The 19179-nt window shown below is 48.4% G+C and overlaps 1 protein-coding gene across 4 annotated transcripts in view; it reads left to right on the top strand.

Annotated features, from left to right (window-relative positions):
• Positions 1-5111: 5111 nt before the first annotated feature.
• The window catches only part of Slc6a4 (solute carrier family 6 member 4), a 32348-nt gene continuing 18280 nt past the window's right edge, over positions 5112-19179 (top strand). The window contains exons 1-3 of one of the 4 annotated variants that reach the window (XM_034506097.2): positions 5112-5215; positions 16696-17147; positions 18992-19126. In XM_034506097.2, coding sequence (XP_034361988.1) covers positions 16805-17147; positions 18992-19126 — 478 coding nt within the window. In that variant the 5' untranslated portion in view covers positions 5112-5215; positions 16696-16804. Of the gene's footprint in view, positions 5216-15642; positions 15715-15736; positions 15881-15913; positions 15936-16695; positions 17148-18991; positions 19127-19179 lie in introns of those variants that run through there. The other 3 variants (XM_076936275.1, XM_076936276.1, XM_076936277.1) reach the window with 3 other exon arrangements.

Below are 19179 nucleotides of genomic sequence, written 5' to 3'. Positions count from 1 at the left end.
GCCATTGTCTATGGTGTCAAGGGAATTCAATAGTTTTCCAGGGCTTGGCAGCTTTGCAAGAAGCTTGGGCTCTTAAAATGTCTTACTCTCCTCATTTTTATTGATTTATGTATTATTTAAAATAAAGAATGCTGGTTTGAGGGGCAGGGCCATGGTACACTGGTAGAAGGCTTGCTTAGCAGATCTAAAACCAGCTTTTCTGGGAAAAAAATATAAAAGCATTACTGCAAATTTTTTAAAAAAATATTTATTTTCATTTTATGTATATGGGTGTATTACCTGCATATATGTGTATGCACCACACATGTACCTACAGAGGCCAGAGGGACATTGGATCCCTAGAACTGGAGTTACAGATAGTTGTGAGCTTCCGTGTGGATGCTGGGTCCTCTGAAGCAGCAAGTGCTTTTAACCACTGAGCCATCTCTCCATCCCCTACTGCAGAGTCTTAATAGTATGAAATGTGCACACTGGGCTAGAGAGATGGCTCTGTAGTTAAGAGCTCTTCTACATGTGTGTCCACATCAGGCAGCTCACAGCCACCTGCAATTCCAACTCTAGAGAGTCTGATGTGATCCTCTGGCCTCTGTGGTGGGTCATTCACCCACCATATAAATTTGTATATATTATAAATACATATATATATGTGTGTGTGTGTATAATAAATCTTCTTTTTAAAAAAAAAAAAAAAGGATGTAAACCAGGTAGTAGTGGCTCACACTTTCAATCCCAGCACTCAGGAGACAGAGGCAAGTAGATTTCTGAGTTCGAGGCCAGCCTGGTCTACAGAGTGAGTTCCTTAATAACCAGGGCTATACAGAGAAACCCTTCCTTGAAAAACTGAAACAAACAAAAAAGACATAGCATGAACAGTGAGTTCTTTCCACCTCCAGAGTTCTTTCTTACCAAGGCTTCTTCACTCTGTCCTGATTCTTCTATATCTCTACAGAAGTTTAGCTCTGCGTGAGTGTGCATAGCCCTATACTGTGCACCCATCCCCCCCCCCCCACTTATCAGTAAATCTTGGGATACTCCAATGTCAGACTGCTTTAAGTTTTAACCACTTTTCTTCTTCCCGCTCCTTGTAGGACACAGAGTCTGTGTAGCCCCTTACCTCAGACTCCTGGGGTTTAAAGGCATACACTTCACCCCAGGCTGCTTGTTGATGCAGCATGCTTTCCCTCCCATCCCTAAAGTCTTGTTTTGATTACCACATCAAACTTCCAAGCAGCTGCCTCATAACCCCTGACAACCCTGTACACTAGGCATCCTCAGCCTGCGGTCATGTCAGGTGCTAAGATGCAGTTAGAGAGAGAGCTCAGAGCTTTGTGGGGGACAGGTGTATAGAGACAGAAGTGCTGTGCACATCTATACACATAGTGTTAGGGCCTTCCTGGAACTCTGTGCTTCCGGCTTCTGCACCAAGGTAGAGTAGGAAATCAGCGGCCACCAGAATGTGACCCTAAGGGTGTCTACAGGTAGGGAAGGGATCTGGTAGGTTGGGTATAAAGACAAAAAAACCTTGGCCCAGGAGATGGAGAGATGTCTCAATCAGCAAAGTACTTGCTGTACAAGCATGAGGATCCAGAGTTCAATCCCCAGAGTCTATTTAAACAAAGGAAGGAAGGAAGGAAGGAAGGAAGGAAGGAAGGAAGGAAGGAAAGGAGCCACGTGAAGACACACAAGCTTCTAATTCCAGTGCTAGGAAAACAGGATTCCCCAGAGTACCAGTTAGCCAAATAGTCAAGAGATTCTGTCTCAAAAACCTCTGTAGAGCAATTGAGAAAGACACCAAGATTAACCTCTGGCCTCCAATTCACACCCCCACCCCAAACACACATTAAAAAACAAACAAGCAAAAAACTGGTTCAAACCTGATGCATGTCTAATCCCAGCACTAGGGAGGCTGCCTCAGCCTGGCAGTGAGTTTTCAAAGTCAACATCAGCCTGTACTACACAGGGAGATGTTCCTTGAAAACCCCAAAAGTCACATCCCCCTGACTCCTTGTGTAGAAACGCCCGTGCTAGTTTCTACATCAGCAGCTCCCACCTTTCCCCTTTTAGAAAAGCCCAAGTAGCCATTAAGTATGAACAGCAAGTATCCCTCACATCACTAAGGCATCAAGTATTTTATTTCATCCTTTCTAAGTTGCTCATGAGGCCCGGTGGAGGAGCACATTGTGCAGGTGCCTGGCAGATGCTCAGATGCTCTGTGGAGGTCTAGCATTATCACTGTTGGCTCCAAGAGTGAGTGCTCCTGTGAGGGTGGGGTGCAGCCTCATGGGCTGCAGGGGAAGGACCACTCCTATAAGGAAGCTCTGAGAGGAATTAAAGGCACTCCAGAGAGGGCAGCCTGGAAGAGGCACCAGCAAGAGGGGGTTGTCAGGGAGGTGTGGCACTTGGAGGAGGCTGCCTCTCAAAGGCCTCGGGCTCATGAAGAATTGCTGAGAAGAAACCAAGAAAAAAGTGACCAAGACAAAGTCCACCTACGTGTTTCCTGCTATTTCCAGAGCTGTGCTTGGCCCTCCCCCATCTCTCTCTAACATGGTCAGCCCACTAACATTAACTGAGTCTCTTCCCTGGCATCTCTTCTTTTGGCTCCATCTTGATTAGCTAGGTCAGCCTCAGGTGGCTGCTGTAGAGATCCCAGGCCTATGGTGGAGGACCTCAGAAACAAAGAGATTTCCTGAGAGGGAAGGGTGTGATAGCCATTTCCTGGGCCTGAGAAGAAGACCACAAGGAAGGGAGGCTTCCTCTTCTGTTACTGTGTAAACAGAACACAGGCAGACAGACAGATGGCACTGAGAGCTTCCGGAGGGAGAGGCTGGCATTCACAAGACTTTGTCCTGGCCGTCATTGGGTTTTGGGAATCCAGCAAGTCTTCTTGGTGTTGGTGGTGGCGGCATGTGCGTGTGCATTTAATGTGTGTCTGTTGCTGTGGAGGCTGGCTACCAGTAGCAGCTGAGCTTCCATGTCTCTGGGATGGAGCTAGTGAGCAAAGAGAGTAATACCTGGCATTCCTCCACTACATCAAAGTCTCCTCAGCCCTTCTGTAGTGTTTCTGTAGTGTTCCCTAGCCCAGTGCAACGCTTTTGTGAGTGTCTGACTTGCATTTCCCTCCTGTGTCCCTACCAAGTGTCAGAAATGGGGAGGAAAGCTGGATGTGTGGGAAGGCAAGGTGACATAGCCAAACAGCTCTGTAGGCAGAGAGACCAGGCCCGCTCTAATTTGCTCCTGCAGAGTTTCCTCCAGGGCAAGAGGAAAGAAAACCCTTGGAGAGGGGAGTGTGCACTCTGGCCAGGGGGCTGTGGGGAATGAGGTGTGGGAATGGTCTGGGCAGCTGTTACCTTTTTAAGGCCCACAGCTGGGGTTAGAGTTGAGACCACCTGGGGTTAGTCCCAGCTGAAGTGAAACATCTGCTGAGCGCCTCTCCATCCCCCCACAGCCTGACTGGACCATTGCTATCATTCTCCAAGACAAGGCCTAGGACTCTGTGGTTAAGAGTCTCATCCAACCCACAGAGGGTTTCAGCCTGTATCTATCTCATCCTGTTCAGAGGAATGTCACCAACACCCATGGCTCACAATGTGGCAGTACTAAGAAAGGGGAGGCAGCCGGGCAGGAGGAGCAAGGCCTAGGAAGGTCAGCAGTGAGCTGCTAAGACTGAATCCACGTGGGGAAGAGTGGAGACAGGAGTCTTAGCTGATGCTCAAGTCGCCCCTGATCCTCTGTCTGCCTGGACCCCTCCTCAGAACCACCTTGTTCTTGGGCAGCCTTCACAGGAGTTACAGGCATTGAAGGGAGACAGCAGACAGACACTTGTGTTCATTGAAAGAGAGGAGCCCCGTGAGGGCCCTGGGACCCTGGGGTTGTCCAGGTAATGAAATGGCCATGCCTGCCTAAGGTCTGCTCCCCCAACCAGTCCGCTCCCCTATAGCACTAGGGCCTCTGCTTGTAGTCCCCGGCCCTGGTGCCTAGGTGGCACCAAAGCCTCGTACTGGTGATCCTGCGGCCGGGAGCCGCCCACACCTGCGGACAGTGTACCATCCAGCCCTTCCTGGTGCCAGCTCAGCCCAGCTGCGGCTTCTGATGTCTAGGCTTAAGCCCCTCTGTAACAAAAGGCCCAGGGCTTTCTCGCAGCCACAGACTTCGCCATTACTATCTCTTTCCTAGCTTTCCCTCATTCCCTTTGCCGGATGAGAAGAGACAGGCTGGCCAGCCCAGGTCCTGACTTCTCTGCCTCAAAATAAGTAACACATCTGCTCTTAAAAAAAAAAAAAAAAAAAAAAAAAAAAAAAATCCTGTAATTTTGGTGAAAAAAAGAATGTGATAACATTAAATTCATTTTTAAGCCGCGCTCGCTCGCGCGCGCGTGTGTGTAAACAAAACAATCTATACAGACTTGAAAATAGTATGCTCCGGTTGAAATACTGAGCGGCTTCAAAGGCTGTTAGTTTGTCCAGTGCCCAACCCCACAGGCACAGGCGGGTCCGCGAACCAACACCGGTGTTCTCTGCTAAATGTTTCCATCTGTGCCTAGGTAGCAAAGCCGCAGCACTCTCGATCCTCCCGGGGGTACTTTTATTGTAGGCAGCTGCCGGCAGCTCCTGGGATGGGTAGGTTCCCGGGCTGAGCTCACATCCCACCTAGAGAACCCAGAGCAATGTCAGGGATCCTTGGAAAGATGATCTGAAACCGCCATCGGGTGGTGTGGCTGCGGTCAAGAGTGCTTTTAGGAAGTGACACGGAGTAGGACCGTAACATAATTTGGGGCAGACTTGGAAAGGGAAGAAGTGAACCTCGTTTTGTGCAGCATCCTCTAGCCACACAAGTCCAAAAGCATAAGAGTCAGCTCCTTCACCCTCCCTAGCCCTGCCCTGGCTGGTATGTGTGCAGGAATGTGTGTGTGTATGAGTAAATGAGTGGGGGGCTCTGTCCCCCTCCCATCGGTCAGGGAGCGTAGACCCCGCCCCTCCCCCCTCCAGCTAGAGCTGAGCTGCGGCAGCGGAGAAATAAAGTTCTTCGGTCTCAAAGTGACGCAAAAAATTCTTGCGGAGCTCTTTGGCGGCGGCTATCTAGAGATCAGACCATGTGAGGGGCCGCGAGTACAAATAGCGCGGCGGGCGGCGCCACTCCAGCGGCCGCGCCGGTGCCTCGAGGGCGCGAGGGTCGCGCCGCCTCCGCAGCCCCGGACCCGCCGCCGCGCCGCCCGCAGGTGGGTCGCTTTCCCTTCCTTCTTATTCTCTTTTTCTTTTCTCTTTTGTCTCTAACCCACGCTTCTTTTTAGGAGTCCTCGGTCCCCGCGCTTGGCTGCCTGGATTTAGGGTGCCTTTGTCTGCACCGCGCAGGGTCCTTTCGAGGAACCCGATGGAAACCCTAGAGACCCAGCGCTGGCCTAGCGCAGCCTCGGTTGGCAAAAGTTATTGTAGTTTCCAGCGGTGGTTCGTGCTTGGGCTTTACTTTTGGGACAAGGGCTGCTTGGTGGCTTTATGCAAAGATGCTGGCAGACACGAATGCCCACATAACCAGAGAAACCTTTTGAGAGACACTTAAGAGGGTCAAGCCTCTCTGTGTGCGCTCGAATGGTCTCGCTGGGGAGCGCGTGCCGACTTAGACAGCTCACACGCCATTCAGAATTTATGGAAGTGCCAGTGGGCTGTGCTACACTACTGAAGTGTGTAACCAACAGTTCCTGGAGGCGGGGGTAGGGGTGTACATTCAAATTGTTTCTAAAAGGCTGGTTGATGCGAAGATTTCCTTTTTGCGTGTGTGTGTGTGTGTGTGTGTGTGTGTGTTGCATATTGAATTATTCTTCTTTTCAGTTGAGAGTGCTCAAGAATTTAAAGAGTAAAATTTCTAAGGGACAGACAACACAAATGCCTGGGTGTATGATGTATTTTTGTGATCAATTTTTTTGTCCAGAAAAAAATGAACCAGGTCAATGGATTATTTATGGACCTGCTAGTGCTCGTCGTAGTAAGGGGAGAGATCAAATATTTAATGTGTTTTCAGTTACATGGGAAACATGTCTAAGAAAGCAACACTGGGGTTTGTTTAAAAGTAACAGAGCTGGGACAGCATTAGAGGCTGCTGGGTGGTTGTGGAGGGAGAAGCAGGCTCTGACTCTGGCCCTTCACTTTTGTGCGGAGCTTCGGACATCCCCAGCGAGAGCGACTGCTCCAGAAAAGGCTGATGGGTAGGTTCTTCTGCCGTGCAGGCAATCTTGTTTATTTCGGGCAGCTGTGAGGCTTGAACCCAGGGTCTTTTGCACCCTGAGCAGGCATCCTACCACTAAGCTACATGAAAAGAAGGGGGTTTGCATGATAGCCTGGCTGTTCATCTCTGACATGTCCTAGGTTAGAGCATTGTAAGGACTTTGCATGGTAAAAAGAAAGAAAGGCTGACTCTGCCGGGTGTGATGAGGCATATTTGTGGCATTCAGGAGTTCAAGGTCATCTTCAGCTTCTTGGCTAATTCAAGGCTAGCTTTGCTTACACAAACTCTGCTTCCAAAGCAAAACAAAAGCGTCCACCCCAAGCAGCTTGTTCAGTTGGGTATGGAGTTTTTCTTCCTAAGCCTGGACAAGAGCAAATTGAAACTCCTCCCCCAATAAACCTGGGATCCATGACATTCCGTTGGCCACATTTCAGAGCGGGAATTCCCAGCTGGGCACTCAAGCCTGGTTCAGTTTCCAGTTAAAGAAAAAAAAAGTACACACACACACACACACACACACACACACACACACACACATATATATGCCCCCAGGGTGAAGAAGAGAAGACAGACTATGTTAACACCTTAATGGACTCAAAGATCTCAGAAATTCCTCTTTGGGGAATTTTAGAATCCTATGAGCATTTTGATGAAACTGGGGCGGGGGCAGTGGGGGTGCATGTGGAAGAATTTCCCCATAGGTGGTGACTGTGGAGAGGGTGCTGAGTGAGCAGCAGGGGTTAGGGACATGGGTTGGGCTCTGTGGCAGGCTTACAAAACACCCTGGGTGCCCACACCCAAGAAAAACACAGGTAATTCTGGAAATGAAGCCAATTCGTAGGCATTTCTTGGCTGTACTCGTTGAGTGGTATCATTTGGACACACAGGGCAGGCTGAAGAAGCTGAGTTTTACTTTGGAGTACTGCTTTAACAGGATATGGTTATGACTTAACTCTTAAAATACCAGTGGCCAGATGGAACATTGTGTGGTCATTTCATGTTGGGAAGGCAAAGAGGGCTTTAGCTGTTTTCAGTAACACTGGAGGTCCTTTGGGGGCTCATGAACCAAGGCTTTGAGTAGAGGAAATAGAAGAACCAGGGAAACACAATGTTCAAACTCTTGTGGCTGGAGTCCTAACTGCCCTCTTTGAAAACAAAACAAAACACAAACTGTATGCAAAGCACTATATAGGCAGGGACCTGCTGTGAGCTGGAGTCCTCCTGGATCTCCTTGTGTTTCAGCCAAGGGCAGAGGCTCTGCACACTCAGACTCCTATAAGTTCTGTGCCTAACACGCCTAGCTAGTGGGTGGAGCTCTGGACTTCCCGAGTGATCACTGCTAGCTGAACTCTAGGTATACACAGGAATACAGGTATTCCTTCTGAGGGTTTTTGTGTCTGGCCAAGTAGACACTGGTAGGAAACCCACACTTGACAAAACCCTGTTTATTCCTACCTGAGTACAGTTGAAGCTTGTATTCTAGGAGTCAGTTCCAAGGAAACATGCTTCCTTAGACAAAACAGCATTCTTTAAAAAAAAAAAAAAAATCTTCCTAAGAGAAACCCAGGTAGAAAATAGATTCAAATTAATTTTTAAAAAGAAGCCTGGCATCATTGATGGTCCCAGAGCACAGAGGGGCAGCATATTGCTGGGGTGGGCATGAGACTCACTGTGGGCCAGCTGACCTCTTGACAATGACTTTGGTCTACATTCAGAAAGTGCCAATCTGTGAGCAACAGCTCTGCCTGGATGGCTCTTCAAGCCTGGTGTATGTGGTGTGTGTGTGTGTGTGTATGTGTGTGTGTGTGTGGTGTATGTGTGTGAGTGAGTGAGTGTTTTCCTCTTCTAGTTGGAAATTTAGATGCTCATCTATATAACATTAACAACACAAACTAGCAAGTGATTTTTCCCAGTCTAACAGGGAGACAAAGTCAGTAGAGAGGAGGCAGCTGGGCGGTAACTGAACGCCTCGTGCTCATCACCCTTTTTGCTTGGCTTCCCATAGAATCTGGCAGCAGCTCCCAAGCTCCCACCCAACCCTGCTGGACTTAAGGGACATACTAGGTACGAGGTCACACGTTGCTAAACTCCACAACTGGACAGATTCTGTGACTCTGCAAAGCCAGAGAAGCACCCAGGCACATGATTTGTGGAGGATATATCTCAGTTTCCCAGGCACTGAGGAAGGTGTTCTGGGGTTCCAAGGCCTGGTTTTTCATGACAGCATTTACAGTACTGAGGACAGAGGTGAGAAGGGGCTGCATAAGTCAGGGGATAGCCTGAAGGTGCTTTGGGGCTAGTTCAGGAATAGCTGGGTGCTCTGAGAGACTCTGGAGCCCAGGCCAGTCGCTAGGAGAATGGAGTCTCATAATTTCATGTGGCCTTCTGGGACAGGTTCAAGGGGGGAAAGCCAAAACAGTTTGTCTCCCTTGTTTCTGACTTGTGGAATAATAGGAGTAAACTGAGTTATTCACTGAGTGCATCCCACCCCACCCCCATCCCTACCCCCATAAGGAGGGGGCCTAAAATGAGGGAGAGGAGGGGCCAGAATGATCACAGAGGAAAAGTCACCTGTGCCATGGCTCTCAGGACCCAGCCAGGCCTAGAACTTGTCCCCTAGCTTAATGTCTCACTGATTATATTTCTTGTTGCCTTGTTTCGGAGGGGTAGAGCTGTACTGAAGAGAAGGAGAAAGAGGAGGAAGAGGAGGAGGAGGAAGAGAAGGAGGAAGTGGTGGAAGAGGAGGAGGAGGAGGAGGAGGAGGAGGAGGAGGAGGAGGAGGAGGAGGAGGAGGAGGAGGAGGAGGAGGAGGAAGAGGGAAGATCTGAGGTGGGGTGAGCTGTGCTGAGCAGTCCCTGTCCCCAACCCTGGGTGAGGGGCTGGAATTAACTTTTCCTCTCCCAGATTTCGAATGAGATAGTGTTTGGTGACTCACATCTGCAATACCAGGACTAGGGAAGCAGAGGCAGGAGGATTGGGAGTTTAAGGCTAGCCTGGGTTCCATAATAAGACCCTATCTTTCAGAACTAAAACCAAAACCAAAAAGGTCAAAAATCATTCACTTTTGCCAAGTATGTGCCTTCCTCACCTGGTGAAGGGTTTGCTTGATTTAATCACACATATAACAGATAGAATGTTCGTTATAATAAAATGATAATACAATAATTATAGTAAATACATAATAAATTATAATAAATCACAATAAAGTACAAGTTATATAATAGAATATAATACTTTTGGCTGAATCTTTGAGAGTCTCTAGACTCTCACCCAAATGTCTCACCCCTAAATATTTCAGGGTACTTTCCCAAAGAATGAAGATAATCTCCATGAGCACATTTTCCTGCAGTGGGCGGAGTCTCTGCACAAAGTCCATAATCCAGCATCTGGCTGGTATTGACTTGTCTGTCTCAGTGATTCCTTCTTTAGTGGGTGGGGTTAGCTTTTGGTTTATAAACTACTTGGGGGGGAGGGCTGTTTTGTCTTGTCTTGTCTCTCTTTCCTCTTTTTCTGCCCTGTGCATGAGTATGTATGCATGAGTGTGGGGGTTCACTTGCTTGTGTGGGCACATGTGGCCAGAGGTTGGTTGCTGGTTCCACCATCACTTTACGTTTTCAGATAGCCTCTCACTGAAACTCTCAGATTGACCGGCCAGGGGTGTCACTGAGATTTTCCTGTATCCACTATTCTCCTACTCCCCCCACCCTGCCCAAAACCTACCACTAATTCAGTGCTGGAGTTTCAGACTCCTCCTGCTGCCTCGCCCCACTTTTATGTATATGGGGGGAACCCCAGGCTTGTGCAGCAAGCATGTCACCCACAGCGCATTTCTCCTGTCTCCCTCCCCTTGCTTGTCATGCATTTAATCACATCTGTGTCACACGACAGTGTTTTTAATATGCTCGAAGGGAGGAAAAGCTGCAGAGAGGACTTCCCTGTCTTATCTTGATTTCTGGGCAGGGTGCAGCTTCATGATAGAGCAGTTGGCTGGCACGTGCAAGGCCTCGGTCCATCCCTGACGCTGTGAGACAAACTTGGTTCCTGTCCCTCATTTGCCTTTCTCTGTCCTTGTCCACATTTAAATAGGCGGCAGCAACAAAGTAAGATAATTTTGTCTTCTGCTAAACATTTTCTGTCCTGGAGTGAATCCTTTCGCCCTCTTGTTCTTTTAAGCTAAGTCTCACCCTAGTCCAGGCTAGCCCTGATGTGTTGGGATTACAGGTGTGAGCCACCAGGGCTGGTTTGAATTTAAGTTTAAATGAAATAAGGAATTCCAAGTGGGAACTTGAAAAAGCCCTTCAAGGGCCTGGGGGGGGAGGGGGGCTCTAGAAGATACCTCCCCAGGCTGGGGGGTGGAGGCGGGGGGGGGGGGGGGGCCGGAGTCAGCTGCCTTGACTGGTTTGCTTTAGTTTCCTTTGAGAACCAGAAAGAGGATTGAGTAAGCAGATGATTTCTGGTGGTTTCTAGCAGCTGCCTGCCATGTTTTACAGGGTTGTTTCAAGAACAATTACTTCTGCATGTAGGAAATACACTCCCAGTTTCAAACAGCCAATTGGCAAGCGAACACAACCGGCAAGTGAACATTCTAGCAGCAGAGGACACACCTGCCTGTGCTTGTCTCAAAGTCAGCCTCCAGGCTCAACTTCAGTTCTCGATTTTCAGCCCTGATCTGTTACAAACTTGGAACTGTCCCTGTGATGCCCCTTCCTCTACCTAGGGATGCACAGTGGAGCTATCTATCCTATCGTGGGGCTCCAGTGGGCTGCAGGACAGCAAGGAGCTGCAGTCATACCCAGGAACCTGAGGCCCTCCATGGGGAGAGCTGGATAAGTCTCGATCCGGTAAGCAAGGGCTGGAGCAGAGACATTAGGCCTCAGCCCCTGCTTCCAGAGGGACCTGAAGCAAGCACGCATCATCAAGGATGTGCGTGACAAGTGAGTGATTATTCAGGACTTATCTTGGGCTAGGATGCAAAGAGGAAACCTCATGAAGGAGGCAGAGTGTCTCTTGCCTCGACTCCAAGGTTATAGTGTGAAGATATACAGGCATGTTCCAAGACTCATCCTGGAATAATATGGGGGGCTTGTTAATGTGCCTTCCAACACAGATCTCTGTTTACACATTTCCAAATAACCATGTGTCTTGACTAAGAAGTCCAAAGCCAGTGAGGCTCCAGCTGTAAGCCTCCAGTCTGGTAGGTTGAAAGTCCTGTAGACTTAGTTTCCCTGACTAGAACGTGACATAGGAAACAGAATGGGTATCTCATGTGTTCGAGGAGGCTCAGAAACGTCTACCGTCATCCACTGTTGTTGGGGTGCTGTTAGTGCCAAGTTCAGCATTGGCCATTCTGTAATCCCCACATGTAATTTTAATCTGCTTCTAAACTGGAGAAAATAAGATGTTAAGTGGCCCAGTCAAGGTCACTCAGCCAGGAAGTGATAGATCTGGGTTGTCCGTGTAGCTGTAACACATAAAAGAACACCTTGGGTCACAGAACTGTTGAGTGACCAGAGATGGAGTCTGTCTGGGTGTGGCTGCTTCTGTCCATTGAAGGAAACTATTCTCGCCTCTTTGTGCCAAACCCATCTCCCTTTTTATATATAAAAATAATAAACCCATTATATTTCCGGCTGTCCTTGGGCACGTCTGGATCGGTCCTGATGTCTCATCATCTAGAATATACACTGTGTGGAGAAGTTGGAATGCCCCTTTTCTGTTGCCAGGACAGAGACTTTTCCCTGTGCACAACTGTCCCAAGCCACCCTGAGCAGTGTTGCCTATTCATTCCATTTCATAAAACAAGCCTACGTCTCAGACCAGCACTCCTTTGCATAAGGGGACAGCTGTGGCCATTGAGACCACATCTAAACTAGAGTCTGCTTATACTGAACATCTCTCTATTTTACTTGTGGGGGAAGCTGGGGTCTTCATGGCCTCTACCTATGATGCTACCCACCTTAGCACATTCCACAGCTCCTCAATGGACACAAACGCAAGCCAGCACTTTACATCGTGAAGAAGAGGAGGAATCAAGGAAGCGCCAAACTCCTGTGTGACTTTGGAGTTAGGCTGAGGGATATCTGCTTGTCCTGTGTGGCTAGTGGGCAGGAAGCCCATGCCACTTGGCTTCTCTCAGAAGTGCCAGCTTCCCAGCATGGTCCTACATTTGGCCATGTAAAAGGATGGGCAGAGTTCATGCCTCTCTGGAGTAGGTCCCATGTTTATTGCCACCAGAGCCACACAGTTCTGCCAGCCCTGATAGGTGCCTTGGAAACTCCCTCCTCCTGCACGAAGAGAGCAAATTGCCACTTGGCTTGATGAGCTGTAATTAATGTTATCTCTGTGTTCCGCCCATAATTCATGCTGGAGGTTTGTTTTGGTTTTGAAACTGGAAATGGAACATCCTGAGAAATGAATTCACTTTGATCTTGACAGGTAAAGTCAAAGTGCAAAACTCCCAGAATATTTTTTTTTTTTTTTGCTTAGAATGTGCTGATGGCTGGTAAAACGTAAGAGCCACGGCCATTTCCAGAGGGTTGGGTGTTTTATGACTAATGTTATAATTACTTGCTTGTTCTAACACTGGTTCCCCTGGCTACAGAGACAGTTTGTGAAGAGGAATAACGGAGATTTGACCAGAAGTTTAAATAGAAACAGGTTTTCTCTCTCCCTCCTGCCCTCTCCCCCTCCAGCTTCTTTTAGTTCTGGGGAGAGAACCAGAGCCTCAAGGCTCTGAGCATCACCTCAGCCCAGAAATACTTTTTAACTAACTAGTGAAACATTGAATTAGCTGGAAAGGAGAGTTTGGGCAGAAAGTGAACCATCAGCTAGTCAGTCAGCTGCCCCTGGGGTGGAAGTGGGAGGTGTGGGGAGAGTGTTGGGTGGGGGCAGACTATAGCCTCATAGCACAGTTGGGTGCTAGGGTACCACACACAACCTGCTAGCTGCTCAGCCTGGGATAACAGTACTTACGTTCTGAGAGCAGCTTCTGGGGCATTTTCTGTCCATGGATGAATTCAAAGCCTGCCAGGAGGAGGTCTGCCCTGTAACACTGCCCTCCTTTACTTTTCCCACCCCGCAGGATAAAAATACCTTTTAGAAAAGCTTTCAGGAGAGAATTCTTAGAAACCAACCTTCTTAATGACTGAACCAGCTTGCTCTCAACCATTGTAATGGGAGGTAGGTGTTGGGAAAACCAGCAGGGCTCTGGACAATCACTAAGGCAGGAAGAGAATCAGGGTGCCACCAGCAGAAGCATGAGCCCGAGCCAGGAAGGAGCCCGGGCAGGGTACCATCTGGACCCAGGCTGGTAACCAGGGGTTTTCCTCTAGCTGGGAAAGACAGGGGAGGGAATTGAAGGGAGCTTGTTCTGTGGCTTCAGGGGGTTGTAACTTTGTATCCCAGGTGCTGTGATCAAAAGTGGGGGTGTAATAGAACTCTAGAAGGTAAAGCTGATAGAGAGAGACGGACCCCTGGGGAGAAGCCACCTGCCCGGCTCCTATTGCCTGAGGGATGCTCAGAACAGGTTTATTTTATTTTATTTTATTTTATTTTATTTTATTTTTATCAAGTTAGAAAGCACTGGGCAGATATTTCAGGAAACTGGAGCTTTCTGATGGCTGAGATAAAAATAGAGAGTAGGATATTGTCCTTCCAGGAGCTGCTCATCATAGCTGCCAAGAGATAAAGACCATGTCTTAGGGGCTAAGTCCATGGCATCCTGGGAAATACGCACACTGCCCCTGAGAGCACAGACCCACACGTTTCCATCCTTGCTTCAAGATGTCCAAGGGAAAAACCACAAAGGGAACCTAGAACACACTGTTTGGCTCTTGAAGCTACGGCTGCCTCCGACATTTCCCAGGGTCTGTCCTGGACCTTGTCTGCCCTCCATCCTCAGATTTAAATATGAGTCCTGGTGTTGGTGATCCAGAGTACTTGCTCCAGGCAAGGCAAGGGAGTAAGGGGCCAAGCATGAGCAGGTGCTGTCAGCTCGGAGCCTTGGGACGATTCCTACATCCACTGTTTGATCTTCAAAGTTTTTCTGTGGAAAACCAAGTTTAAGTTCAGCATAGTTTTGTCTGTAACTTTATTGATATCTCAGCATTCTCTCCCCCCTCCCCCCCATGCATTAAAGACTGATGAGTAGATACTTATGACAAAGGAGGAGATATGTGGTTATGTTTGAAGTTTGCCAGGGCTGAGGCTTTAGCACAGTGGTAAACATGTATGTAGCATGTGGAAAGTCATGGTTTGATCTCTAGCACCACAAAGAAAAAGGTCTTTACTGAGTCTAGCTGAGGAGGTGGACACTGGATGAGGTTTGTTTTTTTTGTTTTTTTTGTTTTTTTGTTTTTTGTTTTTTCGAGACCAGGCTGGCCTCGAACTCAGAAATCTGCCTGCCTCTGCCTCCCAAGTGCTGGGATTAAAGGCATGTGCCACCACTGCCCGGTGAGGTTCTAAACCTAAATTTTTAGACGGGTAGTGGTGGTGCATGCCTTTTGAGTTCAAGGACAACCTGGACTATAGAGTGAATTCTAGGATAGTCAGGGCTACACAGAGAAACCCTGCCTCAAAAAAAAAAAAAAAAAAAAGAAAAGAAACAAAATAAAACAAACCCTAGATTTTTCTACTTTGCTGTTAAAAAAGAGAAAAAGAAAAACAAACCAAACAAACAAACAAACAAAAAACCACCACTGAGCACAAAACTCTAGTCACTCTCACCTCCTGGTGTTTGTATCTAATCTTTGACAATATTTATATCCACGGTATGTTCCGGTGTTTTCAGTGTGTGTTTATGTGTGCAAGACTCCGTATGTGCTAAGCAAAATGCTCTATTACTTAGATACATACCTAGCCCACCACAATATTTTTGTCTTCACATCTGTCTGTATCGTGAGTTATGGGCTGTACAGAAAGTTCTGATGTAGCTCAGTTGGTCAAGTACTTGCCCAGTGTGCACAGAGTCCTGTGTTCAATCCTGTGTTCAGTCCCCAGTGTGTCATAAAACAGGCCTGGTGGTGCTTGCATGTGATTCTAGCAATCAGACGCAGAAGCAGAAAGGTCAGACAAGTTCAGGGTCGTCCGAACCTTCATGGTAAGTTCAAGGCCAGCCTGAGCTTTTTGATCCCTGTCAAAGAAGAAAAGGAAAAGTAAAATTCTGAAAACCCTAGCAGGTAAGAGCTGAGCATTGACTCTTGTGCGTCAGGGGGACGGCCTCTGAGGTTGGCTTGGGATCCCTGCCATCGTGAGCAGTGCTGAGAGTCCATTTCTAGAAAGGCATGGCATCTTAAAGCAGAGGCGTAGTGTAGTTCCTAAACTGTCAAGAGCTTGAAAGAACGAGACCTGGAAGGTCTTGGCTGCTTCTAAGTTTATAGCAGGCAGGAGGTTTAAAGTCCAAAAGGGCTCAGATTTCTACTCCACGTGTAGAAATCTCATCCTCTGTCCAGAAGAGAGCCCAGCTCCTTCCCTGTACCCCATCATGGCAGTGAAATGAAGGTACAATCTTCCACAGGGGCATATGAGAACAGGGCCACCAGGCATGCCTGCGGTCAGCGGCCTGCACAGTCTTCACCCTGACCCCCTGGATGAGTGCACGGTGTGCTCATACACGGATGTGCTCACGGCTGCAGTGATAAGTGGCTGAGCCCCAGAAGTATGAATGGTGAGGAGCCGTGACAGACCTGGGACCTGCAGAGGCTCCATGGGAAGGCTGACAGGTGGATCCCAGGGATGGGGGTGGGGGCGGGTACTGGACACAGCTGCAGGCAGCTGGAATCTTTCTGGAGACAGCCTGGAAGGGTGAGAAAGGGCCCAGATATAGGGCCTCAGGCGCCTCCCAAAGGTGGTGTTTGCCTCTTTCTTCCTCTTTAGACTACCTCGGTGCTCCCTTTAAGTGACGGAAGGGACTGTCTCTTCCATCTGGCAGGCAGAAGGCATGGCTGTGTTGCTGTTTGCAGGCATGGTATCTAGGACTCTCAGGCTCTGCAGGGAAGCTCTCCTGACATTCCTCTGGGTTACTGATAAACTACAGGGGGGCATTTGCGTCCTTCTAAATGACGCAAGTGCTGGTCCTTGAGCAAAGCCCGTGCGCAGTCTTGGTGATTTGCTATTTTTGTTTCCTTTCCTTTTCAGATTACTTGGTGGTGATTTGACCCCCTCCATTGGTTGAAAGGCTTAGTTGATTTTATTGACTCTGAGCAAATGGGCTAGCTTATAGATTAGATCATTCGTAATCCTGAAGCTATCTGGTAGAGCTGTTGGGATGGTTTTATGCTTGTAATCCCAGCACCCAGGAAGCTGAGATAGGAGGCCTGCTGAAAGTTCAAGGCCAACCTGGGCTACAGATCGAGACCTTGTCTTAAAACAAACAAACAAACAAACAAACCATGAACGATTAATGCCACAAACACACAAATTTCTCATCTCTCTGTCTCTCTCTCTCCCCCTTTCTCTTTTCTCTGTATGCTTTTTCAACAGAGCTCTCAATCTTGTCCCCATAACACTGAGTGGAGATTCAAAACCAAGAACTAAGCGCTAGCCTGGGTGCTTGGCAGATGGGCATCTGGATCATTTACTGACCACCAGCATGGAGACCACACCCTTGAATTCTCAGAAAGTGCTGTCAGAGTGCAAGGACAGAGAGGACTGTCAAGAAAATGGCGTTCTTCAGAAGGGTGTCCCTATGCCAGCAGACAGGGCAGAGCCTGGCCAAATATCCAATGGGTACTCTGCAGTTCCCAGCACAAGTGCTGGGGACGAAGCTCCACACTCTATGCCAGCTGCCACCACCACCCTGGTAGCTGAGATTCGCCAAGGGGAACGGGAGACCTGGGGCAAGAAGATGGATTTCCTCCTGTCTGTCATTGGTTATGCCGTGGATCTGGGCAACATCTGGCGTTTTCCCTACATATGCTACCAGAATGGCGGAGGTTAGTGCCACTGGCCACTGGCAGAGCCTGGGACCCAGGAGTGGGCTGGAGACCCTTGTGGGAGGCTACAAGACAAGTAATATCTTTACTGTCCTGTGTAACTGACATGAGTCTAAGTAGGAAACCTGAGCTTTCATGTTAGACAAATCTCTAGTCAACAAAAAGCCTAAGGTAGCCTGTGTGAGGGTTTCAGGTTGTAAAGATTGTAAAGCTGGACCTGAGCTCTCCCATGCCAGCCCTTGGGTTAACTAGCATTGTTCTTGCTTCCTTTGTTGAAGGGCTTTCCTTGTTGCTGTGTGTATTCAAGCTTCTGTTTGTAAGTCCGGAGCAAGAGAATGCTTGCCACATGTGACTAAGTTTTTCCCTCTTGCTGGCAGAAGAGTCTGGAGTTGTCAGGCCTGTGGGAGGAAATATTGGGAGGTGGCTCTAAGGCTCCAGACCCTGCTAGGCCTTTGAACCTATATGAGGTCAGAGATCGGCACTAGTCTGGGTCCAAAGTCTTAAGTTATTAGACTTGAGGAGATCAAAGCCGAGCCCAGGCTCAGTGGAACATTATTACCAACCCCAAAGTGTGCAGGGATACGTTTACATCTCTTGTACTATAGATGCCTTGTCTTGTCCATCCTAGCAACCCTAAGGCTTTATTAGAGTAGTTACCTTGTTGATTGTATGTGTGAGTTGGGGAGCCTGGGAGAGAAGGTAGCAGATGAGGGGAGACAGGTGAGTAGGTATGAACCCTCTGTGTGGATACTGGGCAAGAAGAAATGGGTATTAAATCAGTGGATATTTATACTGACAAGCTGCTCGAGAGGCAACTACTAGCCAGATTTGCTCAACGTGACTAATTACACCGACACTGGCCTCAGGTTTTTAGGGATGAAACATTTTAAAGGCAGGAAAGTTACCAGGGGGATATCATATCTGACTCACCCTTTGGGCTAAAACTTAAGCTGCAGGTGAGCAATCTTGTTCTGTGGAAAACTGCCATCTTTAGCCTTACTCTCAAACAATAATGGCCTGTGAGGAACGACTCTGGCCTAGTGGAATTACGGACATGCAGGTCAAAAATATAGTGGTCAAGAGTCTGGAGTCATAGGTAAGACTGATGAGGGGGGATCCTGTTCCACGGGTCAGTGACTGCATCTGTGAGCATCCTCAGACACCTGGACATCTTCATGAGGCCTGGGGTGGACCCTTGAATCTGGAGGTCAGTTTTGGGGGTAACTAGTGACTGTGGGGTGTGACTGTCTGTTGACTCTCAGCCCAGCCTGCTACTGTTACTGTCTCAGGCTCCTCTTTTCTGTATCATATGCTTGGTTTGTCTTTTGCTTTGCTTTGCTTTGCCTTCAAGACGGTATCTTAGTCTGGTTTCTTTTTGCTTCAGTGAAATACCCAGACAAAAACAGCTTAAGGAGAAAGAGTTTATTTGGCTCACAGTGCCAGGTTTCAGTCCATCACTTTGGAAAGTTCCAGAAGGCAAAAACTTGAAGCCGCTAGTCACGCACATGTGCACATGATGGCCTAGCTTAGTGCCTCCTTTTCATTCAGTCCAGGGCCCAACCCATGAAGTAGTGCTGCCCACATTCAGGGTGGAGCTCCCCAGTTTCTCACAAGCCAACCCAATTGAGACTTCCTCACAGGGACACCCTTCCCGGGTGAATCTCAATGATCTTGCTAACCAGCTCAGACAATTGGTCAACTTGTGGTTGTTCCATGGAACTGTTGTCTACTGTCTTCTCTCGCAAAGCACTGAGACCAGGGCAACCAACTGTGAGCTCCACGTCCATGGACCATTCTGGGGACAGATGCGGGTAGGAGGTAAAACTGTCTCCCTTCTGCCACAGGGGCCTTCCTCCTCCCTTACACCATCATGGCCATCTTTGGTGGGATCCCGCTCTTTTACATGGAACTTGCGCTGGGCCAGTACCACCGAAATGGGTGCATTTCTATATGGAGGAAGATCTGCCCGATTTTCAAAGGTAACTGGGGGGTTGGAGGGAGGTGCTGGACAGGATACTTCCATAAGTGGCTG

This window comes from Arvicanthis niloticus, chromosome 6 (assembly GCF_011762505.2).
Source record: "Arvicanthis niloticus isolate mArvNil1 chromosome 6, mArvNil1.pat.X, whole genome shotgun sequence".
In the NCBI taxonomy this organism is placed as follows: domain Eukaryota; kingdom Metazoa; phylum Chordata; class Mammalia; order Rodentia; family Muridae; genus Arvicanthis; species Arvicanthis niloticus.
The sequence above is the reverse complement of the archived record's forward strand: the minus strand, read 5'-3'. Positions and strand labels throughout refer to the sequence as shown.